Source organism: Cherax quadricarinatus, chromosome 18 (assembly GCF_038502225.1).
Source record: "Cherax quadricarinatus isolate ZL_2023a chromosome 18, ASM3850222v1, whole genome shotgun sequence".
In the NCBI taxonomy this organism is placed as follows: domain Eukaryota; kingdom Metazoa; phylum Arthropoda; class Malacostraca; order Decapoda; family Parastacidae; genus Cherax; species Cherax quadricarinatus.
The window spans coordinates 13,565,067-13,587,347 of NC_091309.1; the positions used below are offsets into that span (position 1 = coordinate 13,565,067).

The window sequence follows — 22,281 nt, forward strand, 5'->3', positions numbered from 1 at the left end:
TAAATGTCATATAAAACATTAATATGTATAGACATTTTGCTTACTCCATCTATGATAATTCTTCAAAATTATATAATAAACATGCTACATAACATATAAACATGATAAATATACCCACAGTAGAATTAATTAACACAAATAGATATTTTTCCAGTCGGCTTGCCGGAGTGAACTAAAACCATACGCATACAGCTGGTTTGCTTACATAACTCCGTGTCTGTCCTCTCTCATGTACTCATTCTCTCTCTGTTTATTCATTTAATCTAGTTTACTCACCTCTCATCCTACATTAAGACTACAAATATTTTAAGGTAAGTAATGAGTGTACTGTACTAGTATATGCATTTTATCACTCTAAAGCACTTTAAATGCCCAGTATATAATGTGTGGGTGGGGTGGCCAGAGGGGTTTATGATACCTACTACACTATTCAATACCTACCTACCCTACTATTCACCTTGCACCCTGGCCTGGCTGGCTACCATACCTATCACACCTAACTTCTTACAATAAACACTACTCACTTCTCACCCTACATTAAGACTACAAATATTTTGAGGTAAGTAATCAGTGTACTGTGTTTGTATTTTACTTTTTATTATTTTTAATGCCTTGTTCTATTGCTAACTTAATGTATGTTAGTGTAAACTTATTATCTGACATTTATAAGCGGAAATAAGCTCCGGCAGTAGCCTGGAATCTAACCTGCCATGTAAGTGGGACCCTACTGTATAAAAATGATACCCATCTGTGTTTTCAGTCTTTCATCACAGCGTATTTTTGTTTTCTGTTCTGTGAGCCACTGTTTTCTTCTTGATTTGTGTGCATTTAATTAAACAGCTTAAAAAGTCTCTTTTTCATATTCCAGCACGAGTGTTGTTCAAAATCTTATATGAATTAATACTTACAGTAGCTTCATACTTTATAGCAACAGCATAAAGCATTGCAGCATTCTCAGTCGTAATGCCATGACGAATTATTCGTTCACAGTGGTGTTTCAAGGCTTCCTCACAATATGCATTTGCCAACTCTAGTAATCCTGGAAAACAAAGAAAAGTGTTTGGATCCATGAGATGCTTTGAGATTTGCTTCACTTAGAAACTCAATACAGTGGACCCCCGGTTAACGATATTTTTTCACTCCAGAAGTATGTTCAGGTGCCAGTACTGACCGAATTTGTTCCCATAAGGAATATTGTGAAGTAGATTAGTCCATTTCAGACCCCCAAACATACACGTGCAAACGCACTTACATAAATACACTTACATAATTGGTCGCATTCGGAAGTGATCGTTATGCGGGGGTCCACTGTATTTGTTCAACTCCTCTCATCAAACAGTTTGGATTGAAGTATGCAAGTACAGATTTTTTAAGATTTTTTTTTTTATAAAAGTTAATAACAACAAAATGCATTCAAACAATCAATTAAGGTATTCTTGTCCCCACCAACTTAATACCTGTGGATATAAACACACAATGTTCCCAAGTAATAAAGTATACAGTGGAACCTCTACTTGCGAGTTTAATCCGTTCCATGACCTTACTCGCAACTGGATTTGCTCGTTTGCAGAGCCAATTTCCCTCATTTAAATTAACTGAAATGCCATTAATCCGTTCCAGTGGAATTCTGTACTTCAACAATTTCGCTAATATCAACTCTATGGCTTATTTATCTATCTCACTTCATCTAATTTGACATATTAAACAATATAAATAACATAGAAACCTGATACATACCCTAAAATGAATAAATTATGTTATTCATGTAGTGGTATGGGTGGTGTCGGCAGTGGACAAGAGTTTATCTGGAGACCGGGCAAAATACTTCATGAATAATTTCGCTAATATCATCTATACGGCTTATTTATCTATAACAGTTCATCTAATATGGCATAGCAAACAATATAAATAACATATAAACATGATATATACTTCTCTAAAATGAATAAAATATATCACTATGTAACAGGTGGAAGCGGCCACAACCGCTCCCTCTTTGTTGTGGTAAACACTGCCATCAAGTGACGGCCTTTTGAAGCCATCTATTATTATAATTATTATATGTAGTACATTATTATTATGAGTAGTGGGGGGGTTGAAGAGGGTTGGAATAGTTTTAAAAATGCAGTATTAGAATGTGGGGCAGAAGTAAGTGGTTATAGGAGGGTGGGGGCAGGAGGAAAGAGGAGTGATTGGTGGAATGATGAAGTAAAGGGTGTGATAAAAGAGAAAAAGGTAGCTTATGAGAGGTTTTTACAAAGCAGAAGTGTTATACGAAGAGCAGAGTATATGGAGAGCAAAAGAAAGGTAAAGAGAGTGGTGAGAGAGTGCAAAAGGAGAGCAGTTGATAGAGTGGGAGAGGCACTGTCAAGAAATTTTAATGAAAATAAGAAAAAATTTTGGAGTGAGTTAAACAAGTTAAGAAAGCCTAGGGAAAGTATGGATTTGTCAGTTAAAAACAGAGTAGGGGAGTTAGTAGATGGGGAGATGGAGGTATTAGGTAGGTGGCGAGAATATTTTGAGGAACTTTTAAATGTTAAGGAAGAACCAGAGGCAGTAATTTCATGCACTGGTCAGGGAGGTATACCATCTTTTAAGAGTGAAGAAGAGCAGAATGTAAGTGTGGGGGAGGTACGTGAGGCATTACGTAAAATGAAAGGGGGTAAAGCAGCTGGAACTGATGGGATCATGACAGAAATGTTAAAAGCAGGGGGGATATAGTGTTGGAGTGGTTGGTACTTTCGTTTAATAAATGTATGAAAGAGGGGAAGGTACCTAGGGATTGGCGGAGAGCATGTATAGTCCCTTTATATAAAGGGAAAGGGGACAAAAGAGACTGTAAAAATTATAGAGGAATAAGTTTACTGAGTATACCAGGAAAAGTGTACGGTAGGGTTATAATTGAAAGAATTAGAGGTAAGACAGAATGTAGGATTGTGGATGAGCAAGGAGGTTTCAGAGTGGGTAGGGGATGTGTAGATCAAGTGTTTACATTGAAGCATATATGTGAACAGTATTTAGATAAAGGTAGGGAAGTTTTTATTGCATTTATGGATTTAGAAAAGGCATATGATAGAGTGGATAGAGGAGCAATGTGGCAGATGTTGCAAGTATATGGAATAGGTGGTAAGTTATTAAATGCTGTAAAGAGTTTTTATGAGGATAGCGAGGCTCAGGTTAGGGTGTGTAGAAGAGAAGGAGACTACTTCCCGGTAAAAGTAGGTCTTAGACAGGGATGTGTAATGTCACCATGGTTGTTTAACCCTTTCAGGGTCCAAGGCCCAAATCTGGAGTCACGCACCAGTGTCCAAGAATTTTCAAAAAAAAAAATTTGTTATTTTTTCTTATGAAATCGTAGAGAATCTTTTTGTGAAGGTAATAAAACAAAAAGTACGAAATTTGGTGGAAAATTGACGAAATTATGCTCTCGCGAATTTTGATGTGTCAGCGATGTTTACGAATCGGCGATTTTGCCGACTTTGACTCCCATTTTAGGTCAATTACATTATTCCAATCAACCAAATTCTTAGCTATTTCACTAGTATTACTTCTATTCTATCGATTGAGCACAAGAAATCGCCAAATCAACTGTTTCAACTACAAAATAAAGTGATCGGAAATTGTTAATTTGGCCAATTTAACACAAAGTTCAAAATATTCCAATTTCAAAATAGGGTCCAGAATAAACAATGTAGGCATTCCTGGCACTAAACTAACATTTCCTCTGTTCATTAGTTATGTTTTGAGGCTTTACAAATAAATTCCATTTTGATTTTTTATTCACATAATGAATTTTTATTCACACCAAAAAATAGAAGATTTACTGTTATGCAATACTGTAATAATTGTATAAATATCATCACCATATTTGTGAATGTATATTAGACCCACCAGCTGGTGTGTATTAGACGTTTGAGGTCGTTTGTTTACTCTTGAATATCGGCAAAAATTTAACATTTCCGCTACTTTGAGCTCAGTTTCAAGCCATTTCCAGTGCTAAAACCAATGACAATCATCTCTATTTCTGTAATATGTCTTCCATTCTATCAAATGAGACCAAGAAATTGCAAATACAACTATAAAAAACATACAAAAAAACACTGCAAAGTTGCTGTTTTAATCGAAAAATCATGATTTCATTTTTTTTCTCTCATTATACACAGTGTGCTGCAGGATCTGTTTTATGTGGTGCACACATACCACATAGATGTATTCTCTCATATCTAGGCCCAAATGTACCACTCACAGTTTATCAGAGTGAGCTGAGCTCATGGCGTAGATCTACGGTTTGGACACTCACCGTAAAGCCGTAGATCTACGGGACGGACCCTGAAAGGGTTAATATATTTATAGATGGGGTTGTAAAGGAAGTAAATGCTAGGGTGTTCGGGAGAGGGGTGGGATTAAATTTTGGGGAATCAAATTCAAAATGGGAAATGACACAGTTACTTTTTGCTGATGATACTGTGCTTATGGGAGATTCTAAAGAAAAATTGCAAAGGTTAGTGGATGAGTTTGGGAATGTGTGTAAAGGTAGAAAGTTGAAAGTGAACATAGAAAAGAGTAAGGTGATGAGGGTGTCAAATGATTTAGATAAAGAAAAATTGGATATCAAATTGGGGAGGAGTAGTATGGAAGAAGTGAATGTTTTCAGATACTTGGGAGTTGACGTGTCGGCGGATGGATTTATGAAGGATGAGGTTAATCATAGAATTGATGAGGGAAAAAAGGTGAGTGGTGCATTGAGGTATATGTGGAGTCAAAAAATGTTATCTATGGAGGCAAAGAAGGGAATGTATGAAAGTATAGTAGTACCAACACTCTTATATGGGTGTGAAGCTTGGGTGGTAAGTGCAGCAGCGAGGAGACGGTTGGAGGCAGTGGAGATGTCCTGTTTAAGGGCAATGTGTGGTGTAAATATTATGCAGAAAATTCGGAGTGTGGAAATTAGGAAAAGGTGTGAAGTTAATAAAAGTATTAGTCAGAGGGCAGAAGAGGGGTTGTTGAGGTGGTTTGGTCATTTAGAGAGAATGGATCAAAGTAGAATGACATGGAAAGCATATAAATCTATAGGGGAAGGAAGGCGGGGTAGGGGTCGTCCTCGAAAGGGTTGGAGAGAGGGGGTAAAGGAGGTTTTGTGGGCAAGGGGCTTGGACTTCCAGCAAGCGTGCGTGAGCGTGTTAGATAGGAGTGAATGGAGACGAATGGTACTTGGGACCTGACGATCTGTTGGAGTGTGAGCAGGGTAATATTTAGTGAAGGGAATTGACACAGTTACTTTTTGCTGATGATACTGTGCTTATGGGAGAATCTGAAGAAAAATTGCAAAGGTTAGTGGATGAGTTTGAGAATGTGTGTAAAGGTAGAAAGTTGAAAGTGAACATAGAAAAGAGTAAGGTGATGAGGGTATCAAATGATTTAGATAAAGAAAAACTGGATATCAAATTGGGGAGGAGGAGTATGGAAGAAGTGAATGTTTTCAGATACTTGGGAGTTGACGTGTCGGCGGATGGATTTATGAAGGATGAGGTTAATCATAGAATTGATGAGGGAAAAAAGGTGAGTGGTGCGTTGAGGTATATGTGGAGTCAAAAAATGTTATCTATGGAGGCAAAGAAGGGAATGTATGAAAGTATAGTAGTACCAACACTCTTATATGGATGTGAAGCTTGGGTGGTAAATGCAGCAGCGAGGAGACGGTTGGAGGCAGTGGAGATGTCCTGTCTAAGGGCAATGTGTGGTGTAAATATTATGCAGAAAATTCGGAGTGTGGAAATTAGGAGAAGGTGTGGAGTTAATAAAAGCATTAGTCAGAGGGCAGAAGAGGGGTTGTTGAGGTGGTTTGGTCATTTAGAGAGAATGGATCAAAGTAGAATGACATGGAAAGCATATAAATCTATAGGGGAAGGAAGGAGGGGTAGGGGTCGTCCTCGAAAGGGTTGGAAAGAGGGGGTAAAGGAGGTTTTGTGGGCTAGGGGCTTGGACTTCCAGCAAGCGTGCATGAGCGTGTTAGATAGGAGTGAATGGAGGCGAATGATACTTGGGACCTGACGATCTGTTGGAGTGTGAGCAGGGTAATATTTAGTGAAGGGATTCAGGGAAACCGGTTATGTTTATATAGTCGGACTTGAGTCCTGGAAATGGGAAGTACAATGCCTGCACTTTAAAGGAGGGGTTTGGGATATTGGCAGTTTGGAGGGATATGTTGTGTATCTTTATATGTGTATGCTTCTAAACTGTTGTATTCTGAGCACCTCTGCAAAAACAGTGATAATGTGCGAGTGTGGTGAAAGTGTTGAATGATGAAAGTATTTTCTTTTTGGGGATTTTCTTTCTTTTTTGGGTCACCCTGCCTCGGTGGGAGACGGCCGACTTGTTGAAAAAAAAAATGTATATTATACATATATTATTATTATTATTGTATTATATTATTATACATACTATTATTATTATTGTATTATATTATTATACATACTATTATTATTATTGTATTATATTATTATACATACTATTATTATTTTTTTTTTTTCAACAAGTCGGCAGTCTCCCACCTAGACAGGGTGACCCAAAAAAGAAAGAAAATCCCCAAAAAGAAAGTACTTTCATCATTCAACACTTTCACCACACTCACACATAATCACTGTTTTTGCAGAGGTGCTCAGAATACAACAGTTTAGAAGCATATACATATAAAGATACACAACATATCCCTCCAAACTGCAATAACTGCAAACTCCATAAATAATTTGTAATTTTTATTCACACAAAAAATATAAGATTTACTGTTATGCCTTATTGTAATAACTGTAAAACTAATGTCAACCCATTCATGACTGCATATTGGAATGGACAGTGATGTCATTTGTTTACTCTGAAACAGCCAAGCAATGGACCATTTCTCCTAGATTGAGCTCAATTTCAAGGCACTTTTCGTTGTGAAAGCAACCAAAATCATATCTATTTCTGTAATATATCTTCCATTCTATCAAATGAGACCAAAAAAACGAGAATACAACCATAAAAAACTTTCAAAATTACCACTAAGGGGTGGCTAATTGCTGAGAAGTGAACTCCATTATTTATGCTTAGATTTCTTTCATTTTTGGTGTACTTTAAGAAGCATTTTTCCATCATACATTGCCCAAGTTTCAATAAGACAGTTCAACAAATAAATGAGATACAATTCCCGAGATCAAGAGCAAGAGCCCCTCACCAGTGTTGAGGAACCTGCCTTGAGGTCTGCTCGCTTATGGAAATTTTGCTTGCTTATGGAAGCAAAAAATCGACCCATTGACTGTTCGTATTTGGAAAAACTCGCACGTGGACACGCTCACAAGTAGAGGTTCCACTGTATTAGATTTTTATGGGCAAATATTTAGCAAGTCTAAAACATTTAACCCTTTCATGGTCGGTGCGTACCTGTACAGCTTGAGAGCCAGGGTCGGTGCCGTACTTGTACGCGTAAATTCCAGTGCCTTCAAATTGAGTGGAAGAAAGCTGGTAGGTCTACACATGAAAGAACGGGTCTGCGTAGTCAGTGTGCGCAGTATAAAAAAAATCCTGCAGTACGCAATGCATAATGAGAAAAAAACTTCGACCATGTTTTTGGTTTAAAACAGCGACTTTGCAGTATATTTTCATACGGTATTTGTGGTTGTATTCTCATTTTTTGGTCTCATTTGATAGAATGGAAAATATACTACAGAAATAGAGATGATTTTGATTGGTTTCACGATGAAAAGTACCATGAAATTGAACTCAAATTAGCGCAAATGTTCTATCTTTCCCGATGTTCAAGAGTAAACAAATCACGCCACACGTCCATACACATCAACTGGCGAGACTTTATTATTGATTTGTTTTATTTTGTATCCGGAGAGTTTATTATTATGAACCTTTAATTCGCATCCATAGCACAATAAATTTAACCCTTTCCAGGTTTCCGACATATTAGTACAGCTTACGCACCACGGTTATTGACGTACTAGTACGCCTAAATTCTAGCTCCTTCAAATCTAGTGAGAGAAAGTTGGTAGGCCTACATATGAAAGAATGGGTCTATGTGGTCAGTGTGCACAGTATTAAAAAATCCTGCAGCACACAGTGCGTAATGAAAAAAAAAAAACTTTGACAGTGTTTTTGGTTTAAAACAGCGACTCGGCACCGTATTTTCATATGGTATTTACGGTTGCATTCTAGTTTTCCTGGTCTCCTTTTATAGAATGGAAGACATATTACAGAAATTGAGATGATTTTGATTGGTTTCACAATGAAAAGTACAGTGGTCCCTTGTTTATCATCGTTAATCCGTTCCTGGAAGTGCAACGGTTATCGAAATAGACAATCTTCGAATCAATTTTCCCTACCTGGAGAGAGTTCAGGGGGTCAACGCCCCCGCAGCCCGGTCTGTGACCAGACCTCCTGGTGGATCAGAGCCTGATCAACCAGGCTGTTGCTGCTGGCTGCACGCAAACCAACGTATGAGCCACAGCCCGGCTGGTCAGGAACCGACTTTAGGTGCTTGTCCAGTGCCAGCTTGAAGACTGCCAGGGGTCTGTTGGTAATCCCCCTTATGTATGCTGGGAGGCAGTTGAACAGTCTCGGGCCCCTGACATTTATTGTATGGTCTCTTAACGTGCTAGTGACACCCCTGCTTTTCATTGGGGGGATGTTGCATCGTCTGCCAAGTCTTTTGCTTTCGTAGTGAGTGATTTTCGTGTGCAAGTTCGGTACTAGTCCCTCTAGGATTTTCCAGGTGTATATAATCATGTATCTCTCCCGCCTGCATTCCAGGGAATACAGGTTTAGGAACCTCAAGCGCTCCCAGTAATTGAGGTGTTTTATCTCCGTTATGCGCGCCGTGAAGGTTCTCTGTACATTTTCTAGGTCAGCAATTTCACCTGCCTTTGAAAGGTGCTGTTAGTGTGCAGCAATATTCCAGCCTAGATAGAACAAGTGACCTGAAGAGTGTCATCATGGGCTTGGCCTCCCTAGTTTTGAAGGTTCTCATTATCCATCCTGTCATTTTTCTAGCAGATGCGATTGATACAATGTTATGGTCCTTGAAGGTGAGATCCTCCGACATGATCACTCCCAGGTCTTTGACGTTGGTGTTTCGCTCTATTTTGTGGCCAGAATTTGTTTTGTACTCTGATGAAGATTTAATTTCCTCATGTTTACAATATTTGAGTAATTGAAATTTCTCATCGTTGAACTTCATATTGTTTTCTGCAGCCCACTGAAAGATTTTGTTGATGTCCGCCTGGAGCCTTGCAGTGTCTGCAATGGAAGACACTGTCATGCAGATTCGGGTGTCATCTGCAAAGGAAGACATGGTGCTGTGGCTGACATCCTTGTCTATGTCGGATATGAGGATGAGGAACAAGATGGGAGCGAGTACTGTGCCTTGTGGAACAGAGCTTTTCGCCATAGCTGCCTCGGACTTTACTCTGTTGACGACTACTCTCTGTGTTCTGTTAGTGAGGAAATTATAGATCCATCGACCGACTTTTCCTGTTATTCCTTTAGCACGCATTTTGTGGGCTATTACGCCATGGTCACACTTGTCGAAGGCTTTTGCAAAGTCTGTATATATTACATCTGCATTCTTTTTGTCTTCTAGTGCATTTAGGACCTTGTCGTATAAGAAATAATGTAAATACAATTATTCCATTCCTGACACCCAGAAGTATTAAAACAAAAATTTTTTTTACATGAAATATAGATGTAGTACATAAACAATACAATGGCACATGATGAATGAAACATTAACAGCAATACACTTACCTTTATTGGCAATTCTTCTTAGTGTATGGAAGACTGGAGGAGGAGAGAGATTGGATTACTGTTTGGAAGGGGAATTCCCTTCCATCAACACCTCAGGTACCAAGTCCTTTTCTGGGGCTACATACTTCTCTTCTCTGTTTCTTAATGCCACTAGGACCAGCTTGAGAGTCACTGGAGTCCTGTCTCGCAAAAGAAGTGTCCAGAGAGCTCTGTTTCTGGCGTCTCTTTAAAACTTCCCTAAAATGGGCCAAGACTCTGTCACTGTACAAGTTGCCAATATGGCTTGCAACATCCTTCTCAGGGTGATGTTTTTCCATAAATATTTCCATCCTACCCCACATTTCAAAAATCTTCTTAATTTCTGAAGAAGGCACCTTCTTCTATCTCTCTTCCTCCTCCTCTGCAGCAAGATTCTGAGCTGTGATCTGTTGCTGTTCCTGCTGAAGCTCTTGCAGCTCCTCAGTGGTTAGCTCTTCGTTGTGGTCCTCCACCAACTCTCCCACATCCTCCAAACTCACATCCAACCCCATGGAACTCCCCAATGCCACAATAGATTTCACAACTGACATAGGCTCATCAGGGTCAGCCACAAACCCTTCAAAATCCCTCTTGTGGACACAATCTGGCCACAATTTTCTCCAAGCAACAACAGCTTCCTTGATTTCCTTTTTCTTTGCCACGATGGAAGATATGGTTGTATGGGGTTTGTTATACATCCTGGCCAGTTCGGCCACACGTATGCCACTTTCGTATTGTTCAATGATGTTTTTCTTAAATTCAGTCATATTTCTCACCTTCTTTACCAAAGGCTTGGCACTAGGAGCTTTCTTTGGAGCCATGGTAGCTTATTTAGCACTTGTAAGCACTAAGATGAATGGAATATTATAAAATATTTTGCATAAACAAGTGAGGGGACTGTCACTCACTGGTAAACAATGGCACACTGGCTGGGAAGGGAGGCCAAGGCGGCTCAGAGCTGTGAGTACACGTCAAGGACGAGCAACGATTAGCGAGTCAACCGACCATTTGCAAGCCAATGTTTGGACGAAAATAAAGCGATGATTTCCGAAAAGGACAACTATTGAGCCCGACGATTATCGAGGGACCATTGTACCTTGAAATTGAGCTCAAAGTAGTAGAAATGTTCGATTTTTGCCCAAGTTCAAAAGTAAACAAATCATGCCACGCATCCAATACATGTCAACTGGCGAGTCTAATATTCTTTCACAAGTGCGCTGATATTATTTATACCATTTCTACACTAATGCAGTAGTCTGCATAACAGTAAATCTTCTATTTTTTGTGAGAATAAAAATTCAAAGTGGAAAGCAAAAGAAATGTAAGAGGGGCCTGGGGATGTGACTAATGAACAGAGGAAATGTTATTTTAGTGCCAAGAATGTCTGTCTTGTTTATTCTGGACCCTATTTGGAAATTGGCATCTTTTGAAATTTGTGTGAAATTGGCAAAATTATAATTTCTCACCACTTTATTGGATAGCTGAAATCAGTAAATAGTGGTTTCTTGTACTCATTCGATAGAAAAAATGGAGTTCTAGTGAAATAGTTATGATTTTTGTTGACTAGCACACTGGAATTGGCCGAAAATAGGGCTCAAAGTGGGCGAAATCGCTGATACGTAAACATCGTCGAGACCGCTAACTTCGCAAGAGCATAATTCCATAGGTTTTCCATCGAATTTCAGACTTTTGGTGTCATTATGATCGGGAAAAGATTCTCTATCTTTTCATGGGAAATTTTTTTTTTTTTTTTATGAAAAGTTTTCAACCCTGAGAACAAGTTTAGAAGAGGACCTCCTGACCCTGAAAGGGTTAACAGAACTGCATTAAGCCATCATTATAATATTTTCAGCGTAAAAGAATGAGGTCGTTTAACTCACCTATAGCATCTTCTGGAGAAACATTGACAGTATCTGTGTATATATACTGTAGAAATGCTCGAAACACAACAAATGAGTAGTCTTTGACTTCAACCTCTCTGTTGAAAAATTTACACAAATTAATTGTGGTGCTGTATAATTAATTTTAAAAAATGTCAATCAGATTAAGGAATACCCTTCCATGTTTTTCAAATTCTAAGTTGCAAGTAGCAACAGGAAACAAAAACAAATGCAAAATATAGGGAAGAGGTGTTATAAATCACAGTGAATATGTTCATTTATTGTAGTGTCTACAAGAGGGATTTTTTATTATTTCACTGGCAATGTATATGCAAATACTCTGCATAGCCTGCTACTGGTAATGCAGCATATTAATGTATGAAAATTGGTATACGTGTATACTGTATCTATTTAGCAAAATTATACTTGACATACACAAAAATATAAAATACAAAACACAAGGAATCTACATCACCAGAAAGATAACATTAAAAAAAAAAAATCACACTGAGCTTCTTAATTTATTACATTACTCTGTGAAGTAACTTAACATATATAAGCAAGAAAAAGTTCTAGTAAACTCATAGAAACTGCAATATTTTTTCCATGCAGCCTTGTTTTACTTAGTAACATGACAGATTAATCCTTGAAAGAATAGACACAATACCATTACTGGAACAATATACAAATAACCCTATGACTAGTTAATGGTCCAAACCAGACCAAAACATCATAATTTTCAGTCACTTTATACATAAATAAAATAAGAATGTATTGCTACATAAAAAAGTACCAATGTCATTTATGCAAAATACCACAGCAGAACATCATCAGCAGGGGCTCTAGTGTTTACCTCTAGGCAACTAAAACGATGTTATCAAGCAAATATTATGAATTTGCTCTCCCTTTCTGAACTGCTAAGAACAGGTACCATGCCTAAACTTTTAAGTTTAGCAATTCCAAAAACTTCTTAATGAGAATTCTGTATGTGGATGAACTCATTTCTGAAGAAAGAGGTGGGGCAGATAAAAAAAATCCTTCCATTTTCTTTTTTTAAATTAATACATTGGCCATTTCTCACTGAGGCAGGATGACCAGAAAAATAAGAAACACTTTCATCATCACTCACTCATCAGTGTCTTGACAGAGGCATGCTAACACTACAGTTCAAAAACTGGAACACATCTCCACCTTCTTCAGAGTGCAGGCACTGTACTCCTCACCTCCAGGACTCAAGTCTGGCTAACCAAATTTTTTTTTTTTTTCTTAACAAGTCGGCCGTCTCCCACTGAGGCAGGGTGAACCAAAAATATTGAAACTAAATACAGCCTCTCCTCACTTAACAATGGAGTTCCGTTCTTGAGACCACGTCATTAAACGAATTCGTCGATAAGTGAGGAACATAAGCTCTAATACACATTATTTAGGTATGAATACTGGTCACAGACCGGGCCGCGGGGGCGTTGATCCCCAGAACTCTCTCCAGGTAAAACTCCAGGTAAAGAGTCTGTAGTAAGTCCGAGGCATCAGTAAACGAGTACATCGCTAAGTGAGGAGAGGCTGTAATCATTATTATGATTCAGTAAAGTAGTTCAAATACAGGTAATCACCCATTTTAAAATGAATAAAAATGAAAATTTACAGTCACAATTACTCTGAGTTGGCCACTTTTATGTGAGGTTCAAAACCCTGTATGTGTATTATCATGATTTAACCTTTTTGAGGTGGGTCCTGTTGTACTACGGCTTTGAAGCGCAGGTCGATCCCATAGTACTACACCATAAGCTCAGCTCACTCAGGTAAGCTGCGAGTGGTAAATTTTGGCCTAGATATGAGAGAATGGGTCTATGCAGTAAGTGTGCACCATATAAAAAAATCCTGTAGTAAGCAGTGCATGGGGGAAAAAAAAAAGTGACCATATTTCAGGTTTAAAACAGCGAATTTAGGGTGTATTTTCATATGGCTTTTATGGTTGCATTCTCAGTTTCTTGGTCTCATTTGACAATTGAAGCTATGTTATATAAATAGAAATGATTTTGATTGGCTTCAGGAATGAAAGTAGCCTGAGACTAAGCTCAAAGTAGTGGAAATGTTAAATTTTTTTTGATATTCCACAGTGAAGAAATTACAATACTAGTCCAATAAGTGTCCAACTGGTCAGGCTAATGTTTACACAAATGCAGTGACAATATTTATACAATTATTACAATAATGCATTAGTCTTCATAACAGTAAATCTATTTTTTTGTGTGTGAATAGAAATTCAAAATGGAAAGCAACCGTAAGTATAGGAGAGGCCTGGGGATATAACTAATGAACAGAGTATGTGTTTTTTAGTGCCAGGAATGTCTACAATGTTTATTCTGGATCCTACTTTTACACTGGCAATTTTTCAATTTTGTGTGAAATTGGCCAAATTACCAATTTCTGATCACTTTATTGGGTAGTTGAAATAGGTAAATGGGCAGTTTCTCGTACTTAGTCGATAGAAGGAATACTAGTAAAATAGCTGAGTTTGGTTGACTGGAACAATGGAATTGGCTGAAAATAGGGCTCAAAGTGGGCAAAATCGCTGATACATAAATATCGCAAAGACTGCTAACTTTGCGAGAGTTATTCCGTAAATTTTCTATAAAATTTCACACTTTTGGTTTCATTACCTTTGGAAAAAGTTTCTATTTCATTTCATAAGAAAAAATCGTTTTTTTTTTTTTAAATTCTTCAACTCTAAGAACAATTCTTAGATCAGGGCTAAGCTTATAAGTGATGGAGAGAGCTCCAGCTCTCTTTCTGATTGAGTTGTAATGGAAAAGCAAAGATAACTATACACCAGCAAATAGTATATAATTTAGCCATATTAATTTGACTTGTAGGAAAGAGGGAGGTTGCTTCCCAGTAAAAGTAGGTCTTAGACAGGGATGTGTGATGTCACCATGGTTGTTTAACATATTTATAGATGGGGTTGTAAAAGAAGTAAATACGTATTGCAAAGGTTAGTGGATGAGTTTGGGAGGGTGTGTAAAGGTAGAAAGTTGAAAGTGAACACAGATAAGAGTAAGGTGATGAGGGTATCAAATGATTTAGATAAAGGAAAATTCGATATCACATTGGAGGGAGGGAGTATGGAAGAAGTGAATGTTTTTAGATATTTGGAGTTGACTTGTCAGTGGATGGGCTTATGAAGGATGAGGTTAACCAGAGAAATGATGAGGGATAAAAGGTGAGTGGTGCATTAAGGTATTAATGGAGACAAAGAATGTTATCCATGGAGGCAAAGAAGGGAATGTACAAGAGTATAGTGGTACCAACATTCATATATGGGTGTGAAGCATGGGTTGTAAATGCTGCAGCGAGGAGGCGGCTGGAGATGTTGTGCCTAAGGGCAATGTGTGGTGTAAATATTATACAGAAAATTCATAGTGTGGAAATTAGGAGGTGTGGAGTTAATAAAAGTATTAGTCAGAGGGCTGAAGAGGGGCTGTTGAGGTGGTTTGGTCATTTAGAGAGAATGTAATAAAGCAGAATGACTTGGAGAGCGTATAAATCTGTAGAGAAAGGAAGGCAGAGTAGGGGTCGGCCTCAAAAAGGTTAGAGGGAGGGGGTAAAGGAGGTTTTGTGGGCAAGGGGCTTGGACTTCCAGCAAGTGTGCATGAGCATGATAGATAGGAGTGAATGGAGACGAAAGGTTTTTGGGACCTGATGAGTTGTTGGAGTTTGAGCAGGGTAATATTTTGTGAAGGGATTCATGGAAACCAGTTAGCTGGACTTGAGTCCAGGAAATGGGAAGTACAATGCCTGCACTTTAAAGGAGAAGTTTGGGATATTGTCAGTTTGGAGGGACGTCTAAGCTGTCAGATCTGAGCGCCTCTACAAAGACAGTGATTATGTATGAGTGATGGTGAAAGTATTGAATGATGACGAAAGTTTTTTCTTTCTCTTTCGGTCACCCTGCTTTGGTGAGAAACGGCAGACATGTTAAAAAATTTTTTTTGCCTCATTATGCTTAAAATTTGTGTCAAGATCCATGAAAATATCTCTAAACAGTTATAAAGAGAGAGGAACAAAAAAGGAATACTTTCAGTACCAACTGATAATACTGTTAAAAGGACTGATGAATAAGGTAATATTTTGTGGAGGGATTCAGGGAAACTAGTTAGCCAGACTTGAGTCCTGGATGTGGGAAGTACAGTGCCTGCACTCTAAAGTTAGGGGTTCAGGATATATGCTGTTTGGAGGGATATCTCAACTGTTGTATCTGCACGCCTCTGGCAAGACAGTGATAGTGCGAATGATGGAAAGTGTTTCTTGTTTGGGTCATCCTGCCTCAGTGGGAGACAGCCAGTGTTAAAAAAAAAAAACTCAAAAGTCTCCCTCAGATTTAAATACCCATCTCCCACCGAGGCAGGGTGACCCAAAAAAGAAAGAAAATCCCCAAAAAGAAAATACTTTTATCATCATTCAACACTTTCACCTCACTCACACATAATCACCATTTTTGCAGAGGTGCTCAGAACACAACAGCTTAGAAGCATATACCTATAAAGATACACAACATAGCCCTCCAAACTGCTAATATCCCGAACCCCTCCTTTAGAGTGCAGGCATTGTACTTCCCATTTCCAGGACTCAAGTCCGGCTATATAAAAATAACCGGTTTCCCTGAATCCCTTCACTAAATAGTACCCTGCTCACACTCCAACAGATTGTCAGGTCCCAAATACCATTTGTCTCCATTCACTCCTATCTAATACGCTCATGCACGCTTGCTGGAAGTCCATGCCCCTCACCCACAAAACCTCCTTTACCCCCTCCCTCCAACCTTTTTGAGGACGACCCCTACCCTGCCTTCCTTTCCCTACAGATTTATACGCTCTCTATGTCATTCTACTTTGATCCATTCTCTCTAAATGACCAAACCACCTCAACAAACCCTCTTCTGCCCTCTGACTAATACTTTTATTAACTCCACCCCTTCTCCTAATTTCCACACTCCGAATTTTCTGCATAATATTTACACCACACATTGCCCTTAGACAGGACATCTCCACTGCCTCCAACCGTCTCCTCGCTGCTGCATTTACCACCCAAGCTTCACACCCATATAAGAGTGTTGGTACTACTATACTTTCATACATTCCCTTCTTTGCCTCCATAGATAACGTTTTTTGTCTCCACATATACCTCAACGCACCACTCACCTTTTTTCGCTCATCAATTCTATGATTAACCTCATCCTTCATAAATCCATCCGCCGACACGTCAACTCCCAAGTATCTGAAAACATTCACTTCTTCCATACTCCTCCTCCCCAATTTGATATCCAATTTTTCTTTATCTAAATCATTTGATACCCTCATCACCTTACTCTTTTCTATGTTCACTTTCAACTTTCTACCTTTACACACATTCCCAAACTCATCCACTAACCTTTGCAATTTTTCTTTAGAATCTCCCATAAGCACAGTATCATCAGCAAAAAGCAACTGTGTCAATTCCCATTTTGTATTTGATTCCCCATAATTTAATCCCACCCCTCTCCCGAACACCCTAGCATTTACTTCTTTTACAACCCCATCTATAAATATATTAAACAACCATGGTGACATTACACATTCCTGTCTAAGACCTACTTTTACCGGGAAGTATTTTCCCTCTCTTCTACACACCCTAACCTGATTCTCACTAATTACTTACTCTAAATTGTTCTCCTTCCAGTGTTCTTGAAACATGTTTCGAAAATATTGACATCTTATCTTAAGGACTGCACGATGAGCTCGAATCCTTCGGTCGTCTACCACAAATACTACATCAGCAGTCTCCTGATATATAAAAAAAATAATGCTCTGTAAAATAAATGAACTGAATATTTTGTGTAAAGATTAGATATGTTAAAAAAAATGTGCAAGAACATGAAAAATTTAATCCCTACTCACAACAAAATTTGATCTTATTACTCAAACAAAAGATATACTAACTGCAAAAAAGTGATATCAGAAACTAAATACAGTGTACATAACATTTTTTGCAAAAACTAACCAATTATACAAAGGACAAACAAACAAAATTTTAAGCACTCAGGTAACTAAACAGAAGTCTGCTAAGTATGCACAAGACAGTTCAGATAATTTCCAGTATCAAAACATAATATTAACTGTGATGCTGCTTCCTTTATACTGTACAGAGAACAAACTGCATGTATAAGCACAAAAATCTTGAGTCAACTATAATTGCATTATGACCCAATTTCAGCCTTTCTCAAAGCCAGCAGAAACTTAATGTTATACATGCATACCAATACCCTGAAATTACTTGCTCATGCACCTGACTTAGGTCATGTGACCTGCTTTTGCATTTGTACAATGTGGAGGTCAAAACAATCTCAGATAACCAAGAAGTGTTACAGCCTGAGTGTAGCCAAAGAAAGGAACTAACAATGGGAGAAAATCTATCCATTACATAGGTTTATCTAAAGGTTGTATCTAGCAGTTGACAACTTTGTTAAATGTTGTTGTTTACATTAGTTAACCCATGTACAGGAGAGCCCCACTTTACAGCGCTTCACTTTACAGCACTTCGCTAACACCGTGGTTTTCAATTATATTCATTCTTCATCTATTCAAGCTTCCTATAATAAACCCAGTCACTACTCACTTTATAAGGACGAAAATATTTTTAGGTAAGCAATGTGTGTACTGTATATGCATTTTTTAGGTCTAGCTATACTGCTCACTTAATATATGATAGAGTAAACATGATATGCTTTTATATGCATTTGAAAGTGAAAAAAGGATATATTTCACTTTACAGCAATTTTCACTTTACAGAGGTAGCCTGGAGCTGAATCTGCTGTATACGTGGGGCCCTCCTATATCCAAACTAAATGATCACGAAGCAACAGTAGCTATTAATTAGAATATTTATACCTCATCATCTAAAGCCAATGCCATTGCTTGTGCTAAGGAGGAACGAGTAAAGGTTGTAACACTGAGAGGTTCATAGGTGACACTTGGTGAGGCCCAGAGGGCAAACACCTCATGAAGACTACTAAATCCTGTCTCCTGGGGACCCACTACACTTTGACCTGAAAAAAAAAAAAAAAAGGAATCACTAATAAACTACAAATAAGCATCTATTTTTTTTCTATGCAGAGCTGTATAAAATTACAGAACGGTAGTCATCCCATATCCATGGGAGATAAGTTCCAAGACCTACTGTGGATACCTGAAACTTCGGATAGTAGCAAACCCAATATTTAAGTAATTTCTCGTTTACACACAAACCTATGATAAAGTTTAACTGATAAATTACACACAATAAGTTGAGAATTAGTACTTTTTCACTGATGGGAAGCACTTCATGACTTCTCTTAGGCTTTGAAGAACTGTCACCATCACTACTTTTGCACTGTGGTGCCATTAAGCAAAATTGATGGCTATTTTTGGGCCAAGGTAAACAGTAGATAACTGAAACTGTGGAAAACAGATCAGACTTGTCGCTAAGTGAGGAACATACTACAATGGTAGTGGGCTTGTGTCAACCATCTTTAATATTGTTTTAATGTCATCTTTGCACCATTTATAACATTTCTGGTATAGTTTTAAATGTTTATACAGTAGTGTACACTATATTGAAATTAACAGACTAGAGGAAATCAGCTCTAATATACATTATTTAGGTATAAATACTGGTCAGAGAGGCCATTGTAAGTCTGAGGTGTCAGTAAACAAGTACGTCACTAAGTGAGGAGAGGATGCATGTATGTGTACAAACACATACACACGTACACACATGCACATACAATCACACACATGCACGTACACACATACACATGCACGTACACACACACACACACACACACACACACACACACACACACACACACACACACACACACACACACACACACACACACACACACACACACACACACACACACGTGAATGACATAACGGAAGGGATAGACTCAGAAGTGTCCTTGTTTGCGGACGATGTGAAGTTAATGAGAAGAATCAAATCGGATGAGGATCAGGCAGGACTACAAAGAGACCTGGACAGGCTACAAGCCTGGTCCAGCAACTGGCTCCTGCCAAATGCAAAGTCATGAAGATTAGGGAAGGGCAAAGAAGACCGCAGACACAATATAGTTTAGACGGCCAAAGTCTGCAAACCTCACTCAAGGAAAAAGATCTGGGGGTGAGTATAACACCGAGCATATCTCCCGAGGCGCACATCAATCAGATAACTGCTGCAGCATACGGGTGCCTGGCAAACCTACGGATAGCGTTCCGATACCTCAGTAAGGATTCGTTCAAGACTCTGTATACCATTTACGTCAGGCCCATACTGGAGTATGCAGCACCAGTTTGGAATCCACACCTAGTCAAGCACGTCAAGAAATTAGACAAAGTGCAAAGGTTTGCAACAAGACTAGTCCCAGAGCTACGGGGATTGTCCTACGAAGAAAGGTTGAGGGAAATCGGCCTGACGACCTGGAGGCAAGGAGGGTCAGGGGAGACATGATAACGACATATAAAATGCTGCGCGGAATAGACGAGGTGGACAAAGACGGGATGTTCCAGAGATGGGACACAGACACAAGAGGTCACAATTGGAAGTTGAAGACTCAGATGAATCAAAGGGATGTTAGGAAGTATTTCTTCAGTCATAGAGTAGTCAAGCCATGGAATAGCCTAGAAAGTGAAGTAGTGGAGGCGGGAACCATACATAGTTTTAAGGCGAGGTATGATAAAGCTCATGGAGCAGGGAGAGAGAGGACCTAGTAGCAATCAGTGAAGAGGGTGGGCCAGGAGCTATGACTCGACCCCTGCAACCACAAATAGGTGAGTACAAATAGGCGAGTACACACACACACTTGGAGCTTGAACTCGACCCCTGCAACCTCAACTAGGTGAGTACACATGGAAAAGGGAGAGAATGAACCTAGTAGCGACCAGTGAAGCAGGGCCGGGAGCTATGACTCGAACCCCGCAACCATAATTAGGCGAGAATTAGTTGTGTACACATACACAGTGAAGAGGCAGGGCCAGGAGCTATGGTTCAACCCCTGCAACCACAAACAGGTGAGTACACACACACACACAAGCACGACTGAGAGACAAATAAGAGTACCAGAGTGTGTACCTCGATCGACACAGAACACAAGAGGAAAGGTTGATACTGAAAGAGAGAGTACAAAAATGAAAGAAGGATGGAGAGGAAATGACAAAGATGAGCAGAAGAACCCAGATGCAGGTGGAAGGGCAAACACACCCTCCAGAAACACCCACAGAAGGACTCCAACTGCGACAACCCCAAGGCAACTGAGCAATCTGAACCAACACTCACACAGTCTGACCAAGTCTGACCCGAAACTGCTATACGTATAGCGACATTAGGAGGAAGGCAACAGTCAGAGACCAGGTGAACAGGCTGAGGAAAGTAGGTGGGAAACTCACCAGAAGCGATCAAGAGGTATGTGAGGAGCTCAACAAGAGATTTAAGGAGGTGCGTGCAAGCGTGCGTGAGCGTGTTAGATAGGAGTGAATGGAGACGAATGGTACTTGGGACCTGACGATCTGTTGGAGTGTGAGCAGGGTAATATTTAGTGAAGGGATTCAGGGAAACCGGTTATTTTCATATAGTCGGACTTGAGTCCTGGAAATTGGAAGTACAATGCCTGCACTTTAAAGGAGGGGTTTGGGATATTGGCAGTTTGGAGGGATATGTTGTGTATCTTTATATGTGTATGCTTCTAGACTGTTGTATTCTGAGCACCTCTGCAAAAACAGTGATAATGTGTGAGTGTGGTGAAAGTGTTGAATGATGATGAAAGTATTTTCTTTTTGGGGATTTTCTTTCTTTTTTGGGTCACCCTGCCTCGGTGGGAGACGGCCGACTTGTTAAAAAAAAAAAAAAAAAAAAAAAATTTACAGTGGAGACAGGAAGGCCTCTGGATGGACAGAATAGAGGGGGATGCCAACAAGGAATATACCAAAAAGTGTTGGATGACATACACACAACTGTATTTTTCTCCAACTATCAGAGCCACCAATGCTCCTATGATGACCTAGTTACAAGCAAAACTGCACTACCCAACGTAGCACCCAGAATGACCAAAGATTACCAACAGTGAAACCTACAAATCGAAAATAATAGAGATCAAAGGAAGACTGCCCTCAAACCCAAAGCAACACCCCGCTGCCAGCCGAACAACGTAACCCTAAGCATTGTATAACTACAACAACGTTTTTTTAACTACAACAATTCCTGTAGTATTGTTAGGCGCAATCTCAGAGGAAACAGCACCAAAGCCAGCAAGAAAACACCGAGAAATCAACTATTCAACAAGTGTAGCCAGGAGGACGCCGGCCCAGCTACCACCCCTCTCACCACCGCTCATGGAGACACCACAACAATAACAACAAACATGGCTGCCCCCAGCCCATCCACCCCTCTCTTCCCCGGATTCAACCTACCAAGTAGTCTCTCAGGTATGACCAACGATCCAGATACCCTAAAGTCATGCATCTCCACCTTAGTTATTGAAAATATGAATCTTCGAGAGACGCTAACAAAACAAGACACCAGGATGACACAA

General features: G+C 39.2%; 1 protein-coding gene across 1 annotated transcript in view; it reads right to left on the reverse strand.

The window, feature by feature from the left end:
- LOC128689208 (RCC1 and BTB domain-containing protein 1) overlaps nt 1–22,281 on the reverse strand; it is a 93,656-nt gene that overhangs the window by 10,254 nt on the left and 61,121 nt on the right. Inside the window, exons 7-10 of the mRNA XM_070086211.1 lie at nt 18,608–18,765; nt 17,379–17,503; nt 11,685–11,782; nt 909–1,039 (exon numbers count right to left, since the gene is read on the reverse strand). Coding sequence (XP_069942312.1) covers nt 909–1,039; nt 11,685–11,782; nt 17,379–17,503; nt 18,608–18,765 — 512 coding nt within the window. The remainder of the gene's footprint in view (nt 1–908; nt 1,040–11,684; nt 11,783–17,378; nt 17,504–18,607; nt 18,766–22,281) is intronic.